Source organism: Capricornis sumatraensis, chromosome 16, assembly GCF_032405125.1.
Source record: "Capricornis sumatraensis isolate serow.1 chromosome 16, serow.2, whole genome shotgun sequence".
Taxonomy (NCBI): domain Eukaryota; kingdom Metazoa; phylum Chordata; class Mammalia; order Artiodactyla; family Bovidae; genus Capricornis; species Capricornis sumatraensis.
The window spans coordinates 55,288,854-55,307,751 of record NC_091084.1 but is presented as its reverse complement, the minus strand read 5'-3'; the positions used below and the strand labels follow the sequence as shown (position 1 = coordinate 55,307,751).

The 18,898-nt window shown below is 51.2% G+C and overlaps 1 protein-coding gene across 2 annotated transcripts in view; it reads left to right on the top strand.

The window, feature by feature from the left end:
• Positions 1–18,898, top strand: part of GDPD5 (glycerophosphodiester phosphodiesterase domain containing 5) — an 87,950-nt gene that overhangs the window by 28,899 nt on the left and 40,153 nt on the right. For both annotated transcript variants that reach the window (XM_068988368.1, XM_068988367.1), the window contains exon 3: positions 18,004–18,180. In XM_068988368.1, coding sequence (XP_068844469.1) covers positions 18,064–18,180 — 117 coding nt within the window. In that variant the 5' untranslated portion in view covers positions 18,004–18,063. The remainder of the gene's footprint in view (positions 1–18,003; positions 18,181–18,898) is intronic.

Sequence of the window (18,898 nt, the reverse complement as noted above, 5' to 3'; positions counted from 1 at the left end):
CTGCACCTGTGATAAAGGGATGTCACCCTAAGCTGGCCTCTCCACTCTGGCCTTTGGGGGTCTGACTCCACAGAGCATGACAGGTCTGGATTCTAGTCTGACTCTTTCACCTGTTGTGTGACCTTGGACAAGTCACCTGCCTTCTCTGAGCTGCAGTGCCCCCTGTTTCTCACCAAAGTTTTATACACGCCCACCTAAAAGCAGATGGTTTCAGCCTGGTTAATCCCTGCTTGATTCATACCCTGAGAGGTGGAATGATTTGCTTCTGCTCGTATAACAAAGGGAGAAGGTGAGAGGGCCAGGATCCACTCCCCCCAGCCTCCATGCCTGTTTATCCGAGCACCTTGACCAGCTCTGCTGTGGTCCCTACCAGCTCCAGTCTGATTCGAAACCTGAGCCAACCTCCCAGTGGCCAGGATGAACTGAGCCAGACACCAGAGTGGTCAGTCACTGCTGTTTAGTCAATTAGCCCCTCGTACCACATATGATGTAAGAGGTTCCATGCTCAGATGGGCAGGATCCTGATTCATCGGGCTTAATGTCTAGTCTGCTGCAAAGCTGCGCCCCCATCCTGAAGCTCGGGGGATCTGCAGACCCTAGGGGTGAAGGTGGACATAGGGTGGAGGCCCCAGAGGAGGTGGTGGCCTGAAGCACCTGGTCCCAGGAGCAGGCAGGAGGGGCTGACGATTGGTCGGTGCAGGGGAAACAAGTCTGCTTATTCTGCCTAGGCTAGGCTGAGGGGTGGCTTTGATCTACTGCCAAGGCCCCCCTGGCCCTCTGGCCCAGGCCTCCCGGGGCACACTGGAAAGCTCAGGAAATATGTGTTGGTGACTGGATTTGTGTTGTCTAGACGCTTCGGAGTCAGATAAAGTATGAATCCTGGCTCTGCCGCTTGCTTAGCTGTGCCCTTGAGCAGGAGACCTAAACCCTCTTGAGCCTCTGCTTTGGCATCTGTAGAATGTGCTGTAATGTGAGGTTAAGAGGGCTAAGTGAGAGGACAGACAGGGAGTGTCGGCCTCATGCAAAGCCGTGGCAGCCCTCCATAAATGGTGGACGGTGTCTTCACAGAGGGAAGGCCAAGTAGGAAACACAGGAGATGAACGAGGCCCCATCGCATGGTTCAGAAGTTTGCAGTTTACAAAACCCAGTCAGGTCCTGCTCACTGGGTCTCCCCTAAATCCCACAAGGCCATCTGGGCTGAGTTGTGGCATCTCCATCTGACAAATGAAGACCCTGAGCTTAGAGATGAGACCGACCTGCCTTTCAGTGGCCCGGCCACACCCAGAACCCAGGTCTCCCAACTTTCACTCTCCTGCAGGTTCCTCAACCTTCCCCCCTTCAGAACCCAGGTCCTGCCTTCTGGAAGCTCTTCATGAAAGATGCTGGGAAGGTGGAGGGCCGGGGACAGGGAGAGTTGTCAGCTCAGATGTCAGGGAGCTGAGGGTGCATACTGGTGGCTTTAGCCCAGAGTGGGTCACTGTGACCGGTAGGCCCAGAGTGAGGGGACAGGAGGGGGTCATGGGTAAAAGTAAGCTGAGGTGAGTGCAGAGAAGGAGAAAACCAGTGGTGGAGTCCACAGTCTGAGCCAGTGGGCACTCCCAGCCTGGTGAACCAGCAGCAGCTGGGCCCTCCTATCCGGGTCCCTTTGCATATGGGGCTGGAATGTAAGGGACTGTAAAGAGTACCGGGTCTGTGGGAGATGGCCCTCAAGTCATGGCCTCGGCCCTTGAGGGTGTATGAGTCAGCTCCGGAAATAAGGCCGACATCTAAGCATGGGGACCTTTCATGTGAGGAGCACTTTTTAAAAGGCAGACCTAGGAGGACAAGGCTGACTTCACCACCCAGCTGATCCTCAGCGAGGAGGAGCCACCAGCTCAAGTGGCCTGAGCCCCACAGAAGTGAGCTGGTGGGCAGGGAGTCTACAGATAGGCCTGGTCTAGACTTTCCCGGGCCCAGGACAGAAGTACAAACGGGGGCCACACAGTGTCGTATACTGGGAGGTCACAGACCAAACCAAGACACTATTGAGTAAGATAGTTTCGCTGTCCCGCTTTGTAAAGTTATGGTTTTATATGACTGAAAGGAACCAAATTTCAAGGACAATTGTTCTTACACATCCAGGTGTTGTGTTGGTGGGCTGGTGGAAATTTGGATGAGTAATAAGACATATTTCATATGTTATTTATTTCATAAAATATATTTTGTTGTCTTCATGTTAGCAAGATCACTATAATTGTTATAATCAAGATTTTCACATCATTTGAAAACTGTATATTGATGATAGTAATCTAAAGGATCAAAAATAAAATGCAGCTATATTTAAAATATATAGAATTTGAATAATTTCCATTAAAAATGCAAATTAAACGTAAAGAAAGGAAATTTTATATTTTCAAAAATTATTTTATTCCTTGAAGTTATCTAGGAAATTAAAACTATATGCATCATAATTAATGAATATCTAATTTAAAAATAATTATTTAAATATATGTGATATAGTAATTAATTCAAAGTTTTGAAAATTTTCTAAAAATGAAACTATTCATTTGTAATGAAACTATTCATTTTTGTGTTTAGTGTCCATCTAGTTGTAAAGAATTAGTATCACATTTCATGTTACATTAATCTGAGTAATATGAATTGTTAAATACTGTAAGGTGTTTCTCAGCTGCCATGTGCATTTATTGTGAATACCACACTAATTCATGAGTACTTTTAGAACCACAAATTGCAACAGGGAGACAAGCCAAAAAAAAAAAAAAAAAAAGAGGATGCTCAGCATTACTGGGAAATGGATATTTTGTTATGTAAGAAGTTGCCGTTCTCTGAAAGGATCAGACAAGTTTGATTTGTCTGCCCCCCCACAAGCATTCTTGCCACTTAGTCCCCTTCCTCCTGCCAGTAGCATCCTCTTTCCCTCCCCTTCCCTCCCTCTACCCTACTCTCAACCCTGTCAGCAACTGTGCATCCCTCAGACCTTCATCTGGACAGAGTCACCTTTTGTTCCACAAACCCAGGGAGTGAAGAGTGTCTCTGGGGCCTGAGCAGTGTTAGGAGAGCAGATTAGGCTTGCTGTCCCATGGATGATGTGTGACAGAAGCTCCTGTATGTTCTGTCATATATTTGTAAGCATGTGTTTGTGATGTGTGGGGCTCAAGGCAATGACCCTTCTGCCTTGAGCCTAAGGGTGATGCAGGAGACGCCTTCTTGCCAATGAGATCCCTGCCCTGTGCTAACGATAGATAGATGACAGTGCTTACACCACACCTGGAGCTTGAACCTAGGTATTGGTGGCCACTGTTTCATCGCTTTCATATAAGCTTTTCTTCATTTATTTAAAACCTATATTCACATCCTCCGATCCTTCATTTCATTGTAGAATATCAGGCCATAGCGGTCTTGCAGTACAGCCCTGTGATCCTCCAGGTGAGAGAGTTGAGCCTCAGAGAGGCACACTGGTGTACATAATATCACACAGCAGAGAAGCTCTCTGACTGGGTTTCCCAGTGCAGACAATGGGTGTTGCATTTGAGTTTCAGTTAAGATCTGAATAGGTGTCGCTTTGTCCCAGTCAACTTCCCTTCCTTCATCAGACTCTGCCTGGGGAGAGTCTTCCTTCAACAGCACCTGCCCCAGGGAGCTTCCGTTGGGGGATGAGGGTTCTGTTAGAAGAGCCACTTCCTGTTGGGGCCAGGCACTTCCTTCAAGTGACTCACAGGCTCCCGCTGGCCCCGTGCTGGGAAGCAAGGTGGGGGTGGAGATGGGCCTGGCCTGCCTCCTTCCTTGCCTGCTACCCAGGCTGGGTGACCCTGAAATGAAGCAGAATGGGTGTAGAGATGGGTGATGGAAGGGGGATGCTAGACCATTCTCGTCCAGCCTGGCAGGCAGGGCTCTGAGAGTGAGGGACAACTCAAGCTACAGTGGGCACAAGGGCAGCCTCCACGTGCAGCCTCTCCTGCACACATCAGGTTTTCAGGTGCCCGCTGCCCAGTGGAGCTGGGACCCCCACAGGGGGAACTTGGGATACTTTCTCTGTCTTGCAGGCCAGTGAGGTGTGATGGAAAGAGCAGTAGGTCGGGGGTCATGGACTTGAATTTCTGAATCAACTTTCTAGTGACCTTGTCAATTCCTGGCTGCTCTCCAGGCTTCAATATCCATGTCTGTCTGATGGTGGAGGGCTTGATGGCTGTGACATGTTGTGGCAAACTGTTGTTGCAGGATTTATATTTAACAGATACGGGTTTGAATCCTGCCTCCGCCCCCTTGCTGAGTGTGTCCATCTCTCAGAGCCTCCATTTTAAAATTTGAAATGATAATCATCACTTCAAGCAATTTACATAATTTAACCCTCACATCAACCCTATGGGGTAGATTTTATTATGATGATTATTGTTTTATACATAAGGAGATTGAGGCCCAGAGAGGTTAAGTAACTTGCCCAAGGTCACAAAGAAAGAGCCAAGATTTTAACTTAAGCAGTCTGACCCTAGCGTGTGTGCCGTTACCAACTATGTTCTTGCTACTTAAATTGTGGTCCCTGGACCTGTGGCATCAGCATCACCTAAGAGCTTATTTAAAAAAAAAAAAAAAAAAAGGAGTAGAATCTCAGCCCCCAGCCTAGACCTACTGAGTTGGGCTGCCTCTCAACAAGATCCCTAGGTGATTTGTTTGAGAAGCCCTGCTCTATTTATATCCCTCTGTCACTTAGGCCTTAGGATCATTGTGAGAGATGAAGAAAATAAGTGTTTTATAAACTGTAAATTGCAGTGCATTCAGGGCTCTTTGAGAAACCTGGGGGCTGGAAGTGGAGGAGGACTCGGGGCACACCAGGAGTCCATCTCCCAGTAGCTGGATGTCATTTCAAAGCTGTCTAGGAGCCCAGTTCTGTCCCCCCTCCCATCCAAGGCTGAGTCTTGGCAGTGCTTCTAGCTGGTATGTGGCTCCAGGCCCCGACTGGGTTGGAGAAGCTCCTCACGTCGGCTTGGTGTTGGGCTGGACACCAGCTTGAGCTGCCCCTGCCCTGGGTCCCACCCTGGCTCTGGCTCTGACTCTCTGGGTGACGTAGGCAGACCTCTGGCCCCACCAGCCTCAGTGTCGCCTACTGGGCAGTGTGGCAGCATCCTCCAAAGCCTGTGGTGCTGACCAGCACCCCTTCTCCTCGCTCCATGGCCTGTCACTACCAAGTCATCTCCCCTGGCGGTTCCTGGGCAGGAGGGCTGAAGGAGCTGGCGATGGGGGAAGCGGTGCGTGAGTCAGAAGTCGGCCGCATAACTGCGGTGCTCCAGATCCCACCTCCAGCCCACCCAGCCCTCCCTCAGCGGCTGCCTTAGAACAGCTGGTTTGGCGTCTACCTCCAAAGAAGCAGGTCTCAGGGCAGCACGAACGGGCCTCTGCCTCCCAGGAGCCAGACGCACCCCCAGGTTTCACCCCGGGGTGGCTGGGCCTTAGATCATGTTTCTGTGGGTCCTGGTGGGGGCAAGAGTGGTTCCGGGAGCAGGCTGTACTGGGTTAGGGCCGGTTTGTGGGCAGCACGTGTGGAGGTGCTTGTGTGGGATCTCACAGTCCACCACCAGATCACGCGGGCTCCCCCACCCACTTGGCGGCTTCCCTAGAACAGGAGCTGGATGCAGCCCATCCCTGGTCCCCATACCCAGCACAGGGTGGGCGCAGGGTTGGGGCTCACTAAGGGCCCAGGGGAGGGGAGAGGCAGCATGGACATATGCGCAATCTGACTGGGTTTGTCCCCTCAGCTCTCCCACTGAAGTGACATCACCACCTCCACGGACAAGACCCCCCTCCCCCAGGAGCCCAGCTCATAGCCGCTGGTACCTTCTTCCAGGTGAAGGAAAAAGCAAAGAAGGAGGCAGGCAGAAAGGAATTGGAGGCAAGCTTCAGAGAACAGCCCACTGGGTTCCAGAATGATATTCACTCTCACGGGAGTGGTGAGCTGCAGTTCATGGAAAAAGAGGAAATAAGAATTATTATTCCATTTTATAGGCAAGAAAGAAAAAAAAATAATATTCTGAGTAGAGTTATCTGTTGCTCTCTGCAGTGGACTAGATACTTACCTAAAAGCACCTTATAGGTATTAGCTCATTTAATCCTCACAACAGCCCATGAGGCTGGTGCTATTATCTCCATTTCACAGATAAGGAGGCTGAGGTGTGAGGCATTAAGGAACCTGCTGAGTTAGTAAGTGGTAGAACTGGGTTCCAAACTCAGCAAGCTGGCTCTGGGTGCACATTCCTAACCCTTATGATTTATTGCCTCTCTAGAGCCAAGCATTAAACTGAGTTTCCTTGACTTTCAGTTTAGAGGTTTGATGGATTCCCATTTCCAGGGGAGATTTGTATTTTTAAGAACGAATCCTGGAGAAAGTGATGCGTCAGCCAAAGGAATGAATGGTAAATGGTGGAATTAGAGGCCTGAATCATGGAAGGAGCATGAACCATCAGGGTTTCCTGGGCCAGCCAACCCCTAGGGCTTTCCTCCTCAGCATTTGAGCAAGGTCAGAAAGGAAACCTGGCTGTCTGAAAGAGGGGAAGAGAAGCTTAGGCCCCAGGTTCTCAGACTTGCCTGGAAGTAGCCCAGCTTGTGCTCCTCTTGGAGCACTGTGATGGGGAGAGATGCAGGTGGCAGTGAGGAAATCAGTATTCTGTGCTAAGTCTGAGGTCGTCTTGTACTAGACCTGGAACGCATAGCAGAGGGTTCAGAAAAAACTGTGGGAGAAAATACTTGAGACTTTTTTTAGTAACTTAATTTTTTCTGTAAATAGGGAAAAGGCTAATTATTATTCAGAGGCAGAATTGGGAGCAGGCTCAGAAGTGGCTCTGCGGTTGGGTGGTTTAAGAGCCTCCAATATGGTCCTTCGTTCCTTCGTTTGCACATTTAACCGGTGCAAACAGGAGCTTCCTTGCTGCTGACCTCGTGCAAGAACACGGGTCTGCTGTGCAGTGATTCCTCTAGCAGGGAAGGGGGCCTGGGGGAGCTCGTGTCCCTATCTCCTGCAGGGTCACAGATATCATCTGCAGACTCTTCAGGAAAGCTGGGCCAGATGGATGAGAAATCTCCACCTGGGGAGGCTCTCGGCCTGGCAGGCCAGGCAGCCACGGAAACAGATAATTACCATGCACAGAGGCCTGTGATCATGTCTCAAGAGCTCTGCCTGGTGATGGGAGGACAAAGAAGGAAGCAATGGGCTTCTGCAGGGGGGATCAGACCAGGCTTTGTCCAGGGTGCATTTGTTAAGATGGATGGAATTTGGGGCGGGGGCAGGAGGCACTCCTGGCAGAGGGCCCAGCACTGGCAAAGGCTTGGGGGAGCAGGGAAGACTGCGAGGTGCTGTGTTGCTTGGAGAACAGTCGTGTGAGGAGGCGCAGGGGCAGGTGAGGCGAGACAGGTAGGTGTGAGGGGAAAGAAGCAAAAGAGATTCCTAAAATGGCAGGACTTGCTTCTCCTCCCATCCCCAGGGCCTGCTTCGGAAGCCTGTTTGTATAATAACTCTGCTATTTTGCATAAATAAATAAAATAAATCATTGCTCACCATTCCCTCAGGGAGCAAAAACCGGGCAGAGACAAGTTTGCTCAGGGCCTGTCTCCGCCAGACTCCGCTTCCGCCTGCCCTCCTCCTGTTCAGGGCTCCCTCCTTACAGACACTCAGGGAGAGGCATTGGAAAAAGCCAGCCTGGTTCCTGTGACTGAATCACTGGGCGCCTGGGAGGGACTGGGGCGTCCACCGGGGAGGGAGGAGAGACTGGGGAAGTCTCTCGCCTCACCAGGCCCCAGGCTGGCCCATGTTCACTCTGCCTGCTCCTGGGGAACCTGTCACTGCTGCTGGGGGAGAGGGTGGCTGGGGGCAGGCTGCCCCTCTTAAGAGGGCCTACCTTCTGTTCTCGTTTAAAGAGGAACCTGTCAGCCCTCCAGGGAGGGAGGGGCCTGTCTAGAGGCATATACAAGCCCATGCAGGCCAGTCTGCCGGGAAACCACCACCAGCTGTACAGGGTATTTCTGCAGGGATGGAAGGCTGGAGGGAATAGCTCCAGGTCTTCCCTGGTGCTGACATTTGATGACTGTCATAGTCTGAAATCCAGGGCTAGTTTTGAGATCCCTGTTGGATTGCATCAGGATTCTGTGATTGTACGAGCCTTGGGGGAGGCGATTCTAAGACTCTGGTTAGAGAGTATGTGGGCTGTTCCTGGTGACTGCTCAGCCCAGCCCACAGCCCTGATTTGGGGAAAGAAAGACCCAAGGAGAGGTCCTTTCTGTGCCAAGGGAACCCAAGGGTCCTGGGCAAGGTCCTGAGCTTGGCCCCCATTCAGCTACCCTAAGCTTTCCTCCCAAAGAATGAACTCCCATGACAGGGGGCTGCTGGCCCACCAGGCCCCATGCATGCAAGTCAGTCCCCCAAGGGCCTCAACCAAGGATGCAGCTCAGCAAACCTGTTCTACCCTCTAGCAGCCTCAACTTCCTCGTCCATAAAATGGGGATCTGGTACTTACCCGTGGAGTTGGGGCCACGCTTCAGTGAGACGGTGTGTGTGGAGACTTTGTACACTGTAAAGTGCTGTGTGTGTGGTTATAATCATAGCTGCTGTTGCTCTGATGAGGTTGTCTCCTTGAAAGGAGGAGCCACCTGATTCTCTGTACATCTCTCTTGGGTCCCAGCATTGCAGAGGCTTCTGAAACATTTACCGCATGAGCTAGAGAGCCTTGGGTATGGAACAGATAATTCCAGAGACTGTGGTTCTGAGGAAGGAGGAGAAACAGGGAGCACTCCCTACAGGAGGGGCAGAAGCACCCACATTTGGGGTAAAGCCAGCCTGCTGGGAATTCCCCCGGAGGAAGAGCCATCAGAAATCTTCTGGGACAAAGTGTTGGGTAAACAGGAGGCCCTGGCACCACGATGAAAAGAGATTAATAGTGACCCTAATTAGGGTGTGGTTGATTCTTTGGTGGCTCCTGTTGAGCCCCAGCCTAAGCCACCAGTAGCTTTCCTCCCAAAGAATGAGTGGTCATGACGGGGGTGGAGTGGGGGGGCAGTATGCTGGCCCACCAGGCCTCCTTCCCAGGCCCTCCTGCCCCCGCCCCTCCCCACTGGCAGCTGCTTCAGTGACAGACTTCCTTCCTGCCCTCTGTCTGCCTCTTTGCTGATTTCATTAGAATCTAGGGCTTTCTCTGAGGCCCAGAGAAATAGAGTGACTTGCCCAGGGCCACACAGTGAGATGTGGCAGCCCACATCTCTCAGTTTAAGCCATCTGACGAGGCCCGGGCAATGGGGAAGATAGTGACTTTGAGCATTCCTCAAAAGCTAAGCACAGGCGAGCTGTGGGGAGGAGCCTGGAATCTGCTCGGCTCCCCCATCTCCAGCCGCAGCTCTGTGGCCGGGGACTTGTTCTGTGGGTTTGGTGGGTTGTTTGGAGAAACAGCCCAGCTGTTGAGCTGTCTGGGGATGCCTTGCTGCTGGCCCCCTAGGGCCCCAGTGGCCTGGGAGGCTACTGTTGGCAGCAGACCCCACGGTCACCACCAGATGGAACCGACATGGGGCTTAACTTCCTGCTGGAGCCCTCAGTCCTGGGAGAGGCCCTGCTCACCCTCCCTGCCACCACGCTTTCCCTATGCTGTCCACCTAGCAAGACCCCTCTTGTGCTAGAAGTCATCCCTTATTTCTGAGTTCTCGTGACATCCACCCTCTCCAGGAAGCTGCCCTGCAGCGCTGCTGGAGGAAGCACAAGAGTTGTGGGTCCAGAAGAGACCCTGACCTGGGGCTGGGTTCCTGGAGGAGGGGCTGCTGCACTGAGATGAGTAGATGGACGGAGTGGCCCTGACCTACGGTGGCTTCCCAGGTACAGCTGCACTGGGAACAGGGGATGGGCATGCAGCGAGGAAGGACCACAGGGAGGCCCTGGTCTTGCTCCAGGGCCATGTTCCCCAAGCACTATAGGGAGGAGTCCCCACTGCCTTGTGCCGTTTACCCCTTGGGTTTCACTCTAAGTCAGGTGTGGAGTCATCACTGTGAGTTATCTAGGCCATGGCTATCTATACCTGGGTTCCTGTCGAAGATGGTGGCAGCCCCTGGGCAGAGATGGGGCCCAGGATGACCAGGCTTCTCCCCTTGTCACAGGCCTGCCTGCAGCTTTCATCCTGATCTTGACTGCTCCAGTCAGGGGCGGGCTGCTGACTTCCAACCGTGGTTCCTGGGGTTGGAGGAGGCTCTTCCCCATCAGACCAGACAAGGAAGGACTTCCATCCTCCTGGAGCAATCCCATCTCTGCTTATCTCCTGAGAATGAGGAGAGAGCAGGTGGTTAAAAGGTTTTAGAAGCTGAGTGTTAAAAAGTCCCCTAGAGATCATTGGATGTGGTTTAGACCCTCCCCTGATACAGACAGGAAAGCTGAGGCCAGAGGCTTATGGAGGTCACCCAGCCTGCTGGTGACTGAGCAGTTTCCGCCCACCAGCCCTGGGGCTGGGCTGGGCTGGGGTTGACACTCCACGAGGGCAGCCATAGCCAAGGAGAAAGGGTGATGGTTCCTTCTCCATGTGTATGTCCTGCCTCCTTCCCTGGGGGCTGGAAGGCTGCTGGAGGGGGACGTCAGGTCTCTGCCTCCCCCAGCCCTGAGCCCATGGTGGGGGTGGGATGGGGGAGTCCTCTCTCCTCCCCAGAGTTCTTGGCCCCACTCTGTGCCCCTGCTTCCCTGGTGCCAACCAAAACATTGAACTTGGCCCTTTGAGGTGCAGCTTTCAGTGACGCATGCTGTGGCTGTCATAGACACAGAGGGTGATAGAAATAAGGACAGACCCTCTAAGGCTGGTGCCTTGGAAAGACTGGACTTTAGACTTGGCAGCCCTGGCTGCAAATACTGTCTTCTCCACCATTAGCTGTTTGGTCTTGGCTGAATCATGTAATCTCTTAGGACTGGATTTATTGATCTAGCTATCTATCGATCAATCGATATAGATATTTAAATTAATATGTGTTTAATTATTGGACTTCCCCTGTGGTTCAGTGGTAAATTGGAGGCACAGGAGATGCAGGTTCAGTCCCTGGGTTGGGAAGATCCCCTGGAGAAGGCCAGAGCAACCCACAACAGTATTCTTGCCTGGTGGGCTACAATCTACAGGGTTGCTAAGAGTCAGACAAGACGAAGCAACTTAGCATGTATACATATTTAATTATTAGATGATTTTTTTGGTGAGAGTTTTAAATTTCTTATTTATTTTTTTTAACTTCAGTTCAGTTCAGTTCAGTCTGTCAGTCGTGTCCGACTCTTTGCAACCCCATGAATCGCAGCATGCCAGGCCTCCGTGTCCATCACCAACTCCCAGCATCAAAGTCTTTTCCAATGAGTCAACTCTTCCCATGAGGTGGCCAAAGTACTGGAGTTTCAGCTTTAGCATCATTCCTTCCAAAGAAATCCCAGGGATGATCTCCTTTAGAATGGACTGGTTGGATTTCCTTGCAGTCCAAGGGACTCTCAAGAGTCTTCTCCAACACCGCAGTTCAAAAGCATCAATTCTTCAGCGCTCAGCTTTCTTCACAGTCCAACCCTCACATCCATACATGACTGCTGGAAAAACCATAGCCTTGACTAGATGGACCTTTGTTGGCAAAGTAATGTCTCTGCTTTTGAATATACTATCTAGGTTGGTCATAACTTTCCTTCCAAGGAGTAAGCATCGTTTAATTTCATGGCTGCAGTCACCATCTGCAGTGATTTTGGGACCCCAAAACAATAAAGTCTGACACTGTTTCCACTGTTTCCCCATCTATTTCCCATGAAGTGATGGGTCCGGATGCCATGATCTTTGTTTTCTGAATGTTGAGCTTTAAGCCAACTTTTTCACTCTTCTCTTTCACTTTCATCAAGAGGCTTTTTAGTTTCTCTTCACTTTCTGCCATAAGGGTGGTGTCATCTGCATATCTCAGGTTTTTGATATTTCTCCCAGCAATCTTGATTCCAGCTTGTGTTTCTTCCAGTCCAGCATTTCTCATGATGTCCTCTGCATATAATTTAAATAAGCAGGGTGACAATATACAGCCTTGACGTACTCCTTTTCCTATCTGGAACCAGTCTGTTGTTCCATGTCCAGTTCTAACTGTTGTTTCCTGACCTGCATACAGATTTGTCAAGAGGCAGGTTAGGTGGTCTGGTATTCCCATCTCTTTCAGAATTTTCCACAGTTTATTGTGATCCACACAGTCAAAGGCTTTGGCATAGTCAATAAAGCAGAAATAGATTTTTTTCTGGAATCCTCTTGCTTGTTCCATGATCCAGCGGATGTTGGCAATTTGATCTCTGGTTCCTCTGCCTTTTCTAAAACCAGCTTAAACATCAGGAAGTTCACAGTTCACATATTGCTGTAGCCTGGCTTGGAGAATTTTGAGCATTACTTTACTAGCAAGTGAGATGAGTGCAATTGTGCAGTAGTTTGAGCATTCTTTGTCATTGCCTTTCTTTGGGATTGGAATGAAAACTGACCTTTTCCAGTCCTGTGGACACTGCTGAGTTTTCCAAATTTGCTGGCATATTGAGTGCAGCACTTCCACAGCATCATCTTTCAGGATTTGAAATAGCTCAACTGAAATTCCATCACCTCCATTCATATCTATTAGGATTTTCTACACATGAATGCTGGAGTGGATTGCCATTTCCTTCTCCAGGGGATCTTACTGACCCAGGGATTGAACCCAGGTCTCCCACATTGCAGCCAGACTCTTTACCATCTGAGCCACCAGGGAATCCCTGGTGAGAGTTTTTAAAAATTGATTAGAAAATGCAGAGTTCCTACATACTCTCTTTCCCCTACCCCACAATTTTCCCGGTATTACTATCTTAGGGGGGTTCATTTGCTGTAACTGATGAGCCAGTGTTGATACCATATTATTAACTGAAGTCCACAGTCTACATTAGGGCTCACTCTTTGTGTTATATATTCTATGTGGTTTGACAATTGTGTGATGACATGTATCCATCACTATAGTATCATATGAAATAGTTTTACTGCTCTAAAAATCTACCTGCACACTCCACTTCCAACCCCTGGCAACCACTAACCCATTTACCACTTCCGTGGTTTTACCTTTTCTTGAATGTCACATGGTTGAAATCATAGTGTGTAGCCTTCTCTCACTGACTTTTGTCACTGAGCAATATGCTTTTAAGGTCCCTTCATGTATTTTTATGGCTTGATAGCTCATTTCTTTTTGTGAAAAGTGAAAGTGCTCAGTCATGTCTGACTCTTTTGGACCCTATGGACTATAGCCTGCCAGGCTCCTCTGTCCATGGAATTCTCCAGGCAAGAATATTGGAGATCTTCCCAACCCAGGGATCAAACCTGGGTCTCCCGCATTTATTTTTACTGCTGGGGCTCCAAAATCACTGCAGATGGTGATTGCAGCCATGAAATTAAAAGACGCTTACTCCTTGGAAGGAAAGTTATGACCAACCTAGATAGCATATTCAAAAGCAGAGACATTACTTTGCCAACAAAGGTCCATCTAGTCAAGGCTGTGGTTTTTCCAGCAGTCATGTATGGATGTGAGAGTTGGACTGTGATGAAAGCTGAGCACTGAAGAATTGATGCTTTTGAACTGCGGTGTTGGAGAAGACTCTTGAGAGTCCCTTGGACTGCAAGGAAATCCAACCAGTCCATTCTAAAGGAGATCATCCCTGGGATTTCTTTGGAAGGAATGATGCTAAAGCTGAAACTCCAGTACTTTGGCCACCTCATGGGAAGAGCTGACTCATTGGAAAAGACCCTGATGCTGGGAGGGATTGGGGGCAGGAGGAGAAGGGGATGACAGAGGATGAGATGACTGGATGGCATCACTGACTCGATGAACGTGAATCTGAGTGAACTCCGGGAGTTGGTGATGGACACGGAGGCCTGGCGTGCTGCAATTCATAGGGTTGCAAAGAGTGGACACAATGGAGCGACTGAACTGAACTGAACTGAATATTTCATTATTGGGATGAACCCTATTCCTCCATTCACCTGGAACCCATATTTCTAACCTGTAAAAGAAGACTGTCAAGCTCTATTTTGGACAATTGTCATCAGAAGATGACACGGGTACAGTGCTCAGCATGGTGCCCTGCAAGCCACCCGCTCTACCTTCCGTCACTGGCTTCTTTCACTTTAGTGTGATGTTGTCAGGATTCATTCACCCTGTATTAATGGCATGTATCAGTGTCTTATTCCTTTTTATTGTAACCTTGGGTCCTTTTCGTGCTGTTCTATCTAGTGCCCATTCCTCAGATAGATAAAATAAGTCTCCAAGGTCACACAGCAACTCAGTAGAAGGAGACCAGGCTGATAGCCAGGCACTGACACTGGGCTTGAGACTCTTTCCACTGTCAGGAGAGCATGCAGACCTGGAACCAGAGGCAGCAGGGTCTGGGGGCAGTGAGGGCCTGGCAGCCGGCCAGTCGGGGGGAGGGATGAAGAGCCAAGGAGTGGGTGAGGTGCATTCCCAGGGTATAAGGGTGGGCAAGGCCCCTGGAGGTATGCCTACCCCCAACATCCTTCACCTACTCCATAGCAGACACTCACTCCATCTCCCTCCTGACTCCCTTCCCTGTGCAAACGGGATGCTGTGGTAGTTCAGGTTAAGAGGTGAAGCTTTCTCTTGTCCGAGAGCTGGCAGGGCTCCAAGCTGGAGATTTCTTTGGAACTTGCCTGATAGCAGCAGCCCTGGGAGGTGACTTGGAGAACCAAAAATGGGAAGTGAAGCCATTAGTCTGGGCAGGAGCAGGACAGGTGTGGAGAATCTGGTCTCTGGGGACTTGTCCCAACCACTCAGGGTCTGGACAGCATGTCTCTGTTAGCAGAACTTTCGGGCCTTTTCAGAAGTACAGTCCAGGAAGCCCCCAGGACTGCCTTGTGCTAGCCACTGGGGAAATGGGAGTAACTCAGGTTGTTCCCTGGGGGAGGCAGGTGTGTCATCTGTGCTCCCACAGGCAGCCCAGGAGGGAGGAGGGACTCCTGGAGCCCTCTCACCCAACCTGGGTCTCAGGGAAGGCTCCCCAGAGAAGGTAACATCTGAGCGGAGACTCGAAGCGTCAGGAGGCATTAGCCAGATGAAGGGACAGCAAGTTCTGGAGTGGTGAGGCTGGAGGAGCCAGATCCTGGTCATTTGTCTTTTAGGAAGCTCTCTGGCTGCAGGTGAGAGCTTAGATTGGCCAGGCCAGGCCTACTGCAGGGATTCCCCACCCGGGGGAGAAATGAGACCTGGGCAGTGGCCAAAGGGCTGGTGAGAAAAAGGCCTTGAGGGATGTTACAGACACGTTAGGGGTGGTGAGCTGGTCACTATGCCAGTGTGGGTCTGGGTGGCCCCCCTGGAGAGAGCAAGGAGCCACTGGCGATCTTGATGGCCCCAGGAAAATGTGTAAAGGAAAAAGAAGAAGTTTACCTCTCAGAGATACTCCTGCAGTTATGAATAGAATGAAAATTCACGGCAGGTGGAGGGTGAGAGGGGAGCAGTTCCAAGAGCCCCTGTCAGCCAAGTCCTGGGCTGAGACCTGGGTGCAGGCAGTTCTATTTCCCTCTTTTCCAGACTTGAAATGGAAATTCCATTCCTGGGTGGGTTGTAATGCTCAGTTGTGGGGGGTGGGGGAGCAGAGGACACATGGGAATCGGTCCCGGGGTTGGGGGGTCCTGGGAAAGGAATGTGAGGGCAGGGCTCCTGCGTGCAGAGTGCCCACCTGCTGTACCCCTGTCATTGCAGCCGTGCACCCCGCTGCCACCGGCCCTCCCTCCCCCCCAGGCATCTGACCTTTTTTCCGAAGTCAAGACAAAAGCTTCAACCAAGGCTCAGGGAAGAGCCCTGAGTGGCTCTGGCTACAGGGCAAGTCATTGGCCAAGGCAGGATGAATCCAGTCCTCTTTCTACATCTACCAGCTGCCTCCCCCATTCCTGGGGCAAGTGTGATGGCCAGCCTGACAGTAGAGGTCCTCATTTGGGGATGCACAGGATAAGATGTGGTTCCCTGGCTATGGATTTTGCTCTTTTACCTCCTCTGGAAGGCTGTGGAAGTGGGAGTCTGTATATGAGTACACACTCCTATTTTTTTTTTGGTTGCGCTGCGTGGCTTGTGGGATCTCAGTTCCTCCATCAGGGACTGGACCCAGGCCCTTGTCAGTGAAAGCATCAAGTCCTAACTGGTGGACCACCAGGGAATTCCTACCCTGACACACTCCTTCTGGAGAGGAATAAAGGAAAAATGAGAGGGTCTCCTACCTGCTGACTGCCTCCCCCCACCCGGCCTCCCAAACCCCATGGGAGCTAAGCTGACTGCAGCAGCATCCCCATCCAATACTGTCGCCTTGAGCCCTGGACTCGGCTCAGGTCAGAGAGCTCCCAGCATCTGTTCTGTGTCCACATGCCTCCCCAAGGAGACACGGGCACAGGCTGCACCAGACAATTCCCAGCACTTAGGCGGCTGCAGGTCAGTCAATATTCCCAGCAAGCTCCTAATTCATCCCTGCACTTGCAGTGGAGGCTGTAATCCCTGTGCTGAGGTTAGCACTTGGGGAGTGGGGGTGGTGGGGTGTTGGGCAGAGGCCCTGAGTAAGGCCCAGACGTAGAAGTCATTGGTGGGCCTGAAGCCAGTGCCCCTGAGGAAGGGAGGGAGCTTCAGAGGGAGAGAGGGAGCTCATCCTGCAGGCCTCCACTCAGCGCCGTCTCTGGGAAGCATGCCCTGACCCTCCTGTCCCTATTAAGTGCCCACGGCACCCTTTCCTCTCTCCACCACATGCTGCACTTATGATCCCTCGTCATGAGCCACTGTGCCCTGTGGTGGCAGGGTCAGCAGGCTTTCCCTGTAAAGGGCCAGACAGTAAGTACTGTAGGCTTTGTGGGCCCTGTGGTCTCTGTCATAACTCTGCAGTTATAGTCAAAGCAGCCGTAGGCAATGCATAAATGAAGGAGGAGTGCTGTCTCCAGTAAAACATTTTATGTATGGACTCTGAAATTTGACTCTTGTATGATTTTCGCAGATCAAAATATATTTTTGTTTTGGCTTTTTTCCTCCCAACTATTAAAAAATGTGAAAACCACTCTTAACTTGTGGGCTGTGTAAAAATGTGTGGCTGGTTGGATTTGGTCATAAGTTGGAGAAGGAAATGGCAGCCCACTCCAGTATTCTTGCCTGGAGAATTCCATGGACAGAGAAGGCTGGTGGGCTATACAGTCCATGGAGTCACAAAGAGTTGGACACGACTTAGTGACTCACACTTTCACTTATAGTTTTCTAGCCCTCGAGTTAAAGCCAGACTGCCAGACTCTGCTGTGTGACCTTTGGCAAATGGCTAGACCTTTCTGTGCTTGAGAATTCTCACCTGTAAAATGGGGATGATAATGACCGTACTTTGAGAATGTAAAATCGTACAGCAGCTTTGAAAAACAGCTGTTGGCAGTTCTTCAAAAAGTTAGACATAGAGTTATCATATGACCTAGTTACCCCATCCCAAAGTAGGTACTCAAGAGAAATAAAAATACACACAAAAATGTGTTCATAGCAGAGTTTTCATGACAGCCGAAAAGTAACAACCCAAATGTGTATCAACTGATGAATGGATATAGCAGAACAACTAAATAGTTCCCAGTCATAAGAAATGCAGTACTGATTCATGCTATAACGTGGATGAACCTTGAAAACATTAAGTGAAAAAAGCAAAACATACAAGGCCATATATCATATGATTCAGTTTGTGTGAAATGTCCAGAATGGGCGGCTCCATGGAGACAGAAAGGAGGTCAGGTCGCCAGGGTGTGGGAGTAGAAGAGTGACAGCTAATGGGTTAGGGGATTTCTGTTGGTTGGTTAGGTCCTGGGTGGGTGGCAGGGGGCTGCGAAGGATGGGCCTCTGACTCCAGGTGAGCCAAGGACCCACCAGGGCTCTGAGCGGAGGCTGACCCTCCCTGACCTGGGCTACAGAGACACTTGTTGTGTGCAGACTGAGTCCCCGGCCCTGCCCAGCCTCACAGACCTGTGCTTCCTCCCACAGGACCAGCTGGGGCCCTCCATGGGCGCCTGAAGGCAGGGCACCAGGGCCGCTGGCACGAGCATGGTGAGACACCAGCCCCTGCAGTACTATGAGCCGCAGCTGTGCCTCTCCTGCCTCACGGGCATCTACGGCTGCCGCTGGAAGCGCTACCAGCGTTCTCACGATGACACCACTCCGGTGAGCTGTGCTGGGGCAGGCCCCAAAGGACAAGGACGGGGCGGGGGCGGCGGGCCTCAGCTCTGTCACTCCGCTGCTGTGGCCTTCTGGTTTTAGTTTCCCCTTCTGTACAGTGGGCCTGTGGAAGTTCCCAAATCTACCTGAGTAGGTGGGCAAGGCAGTAGGCCACCCTGTCATGGGTGTAGCTAGTTGTTGGCGCCCCCCTGTCAGTGGGGGGGCTGGGTTGCTCGTGGAGCCCTGGGCAGGGTGGGCTGCTCCAAGAGGGAGGTGTCCCCCCTAGGTGAGCAGAAGTTCTCAGCTTCCTTGTGGATCCCGATGGGCAGGCAAGCAGGCAGGTGGCCAGAGGGGAGGGTGGGGAGCTGGGCCAGGCCATCAGGAGCCTGGGAGCTGGCAGGGCCATGGGCTGGCACCAGGGCCCAGTCACCTGAGCCACACACGCCTGCCAGGGCTGGCAGCAGGTGCTCAGCCGGATACAGAAAGCCTTCTTCAGTGTCCGGCTCCCCAGGCCATACCCCACACTGCACTTCCGTCCCTGGGGCGCTGTCAGCCAATGGATCTAGTTTCTTCTCTGAAGGAACCCAATTCCTTCAGGAGGGAACGGAGAGAGAGATAAATGGTGTTTATCTAAGAGCTTTGCTGCCTGGAAAACAACTTTCTCCTCCCTTCTGCTTGTCTGAACAAAGAGGCCAGCCTCCAAAATCAGCCAGTCCCAAGACAG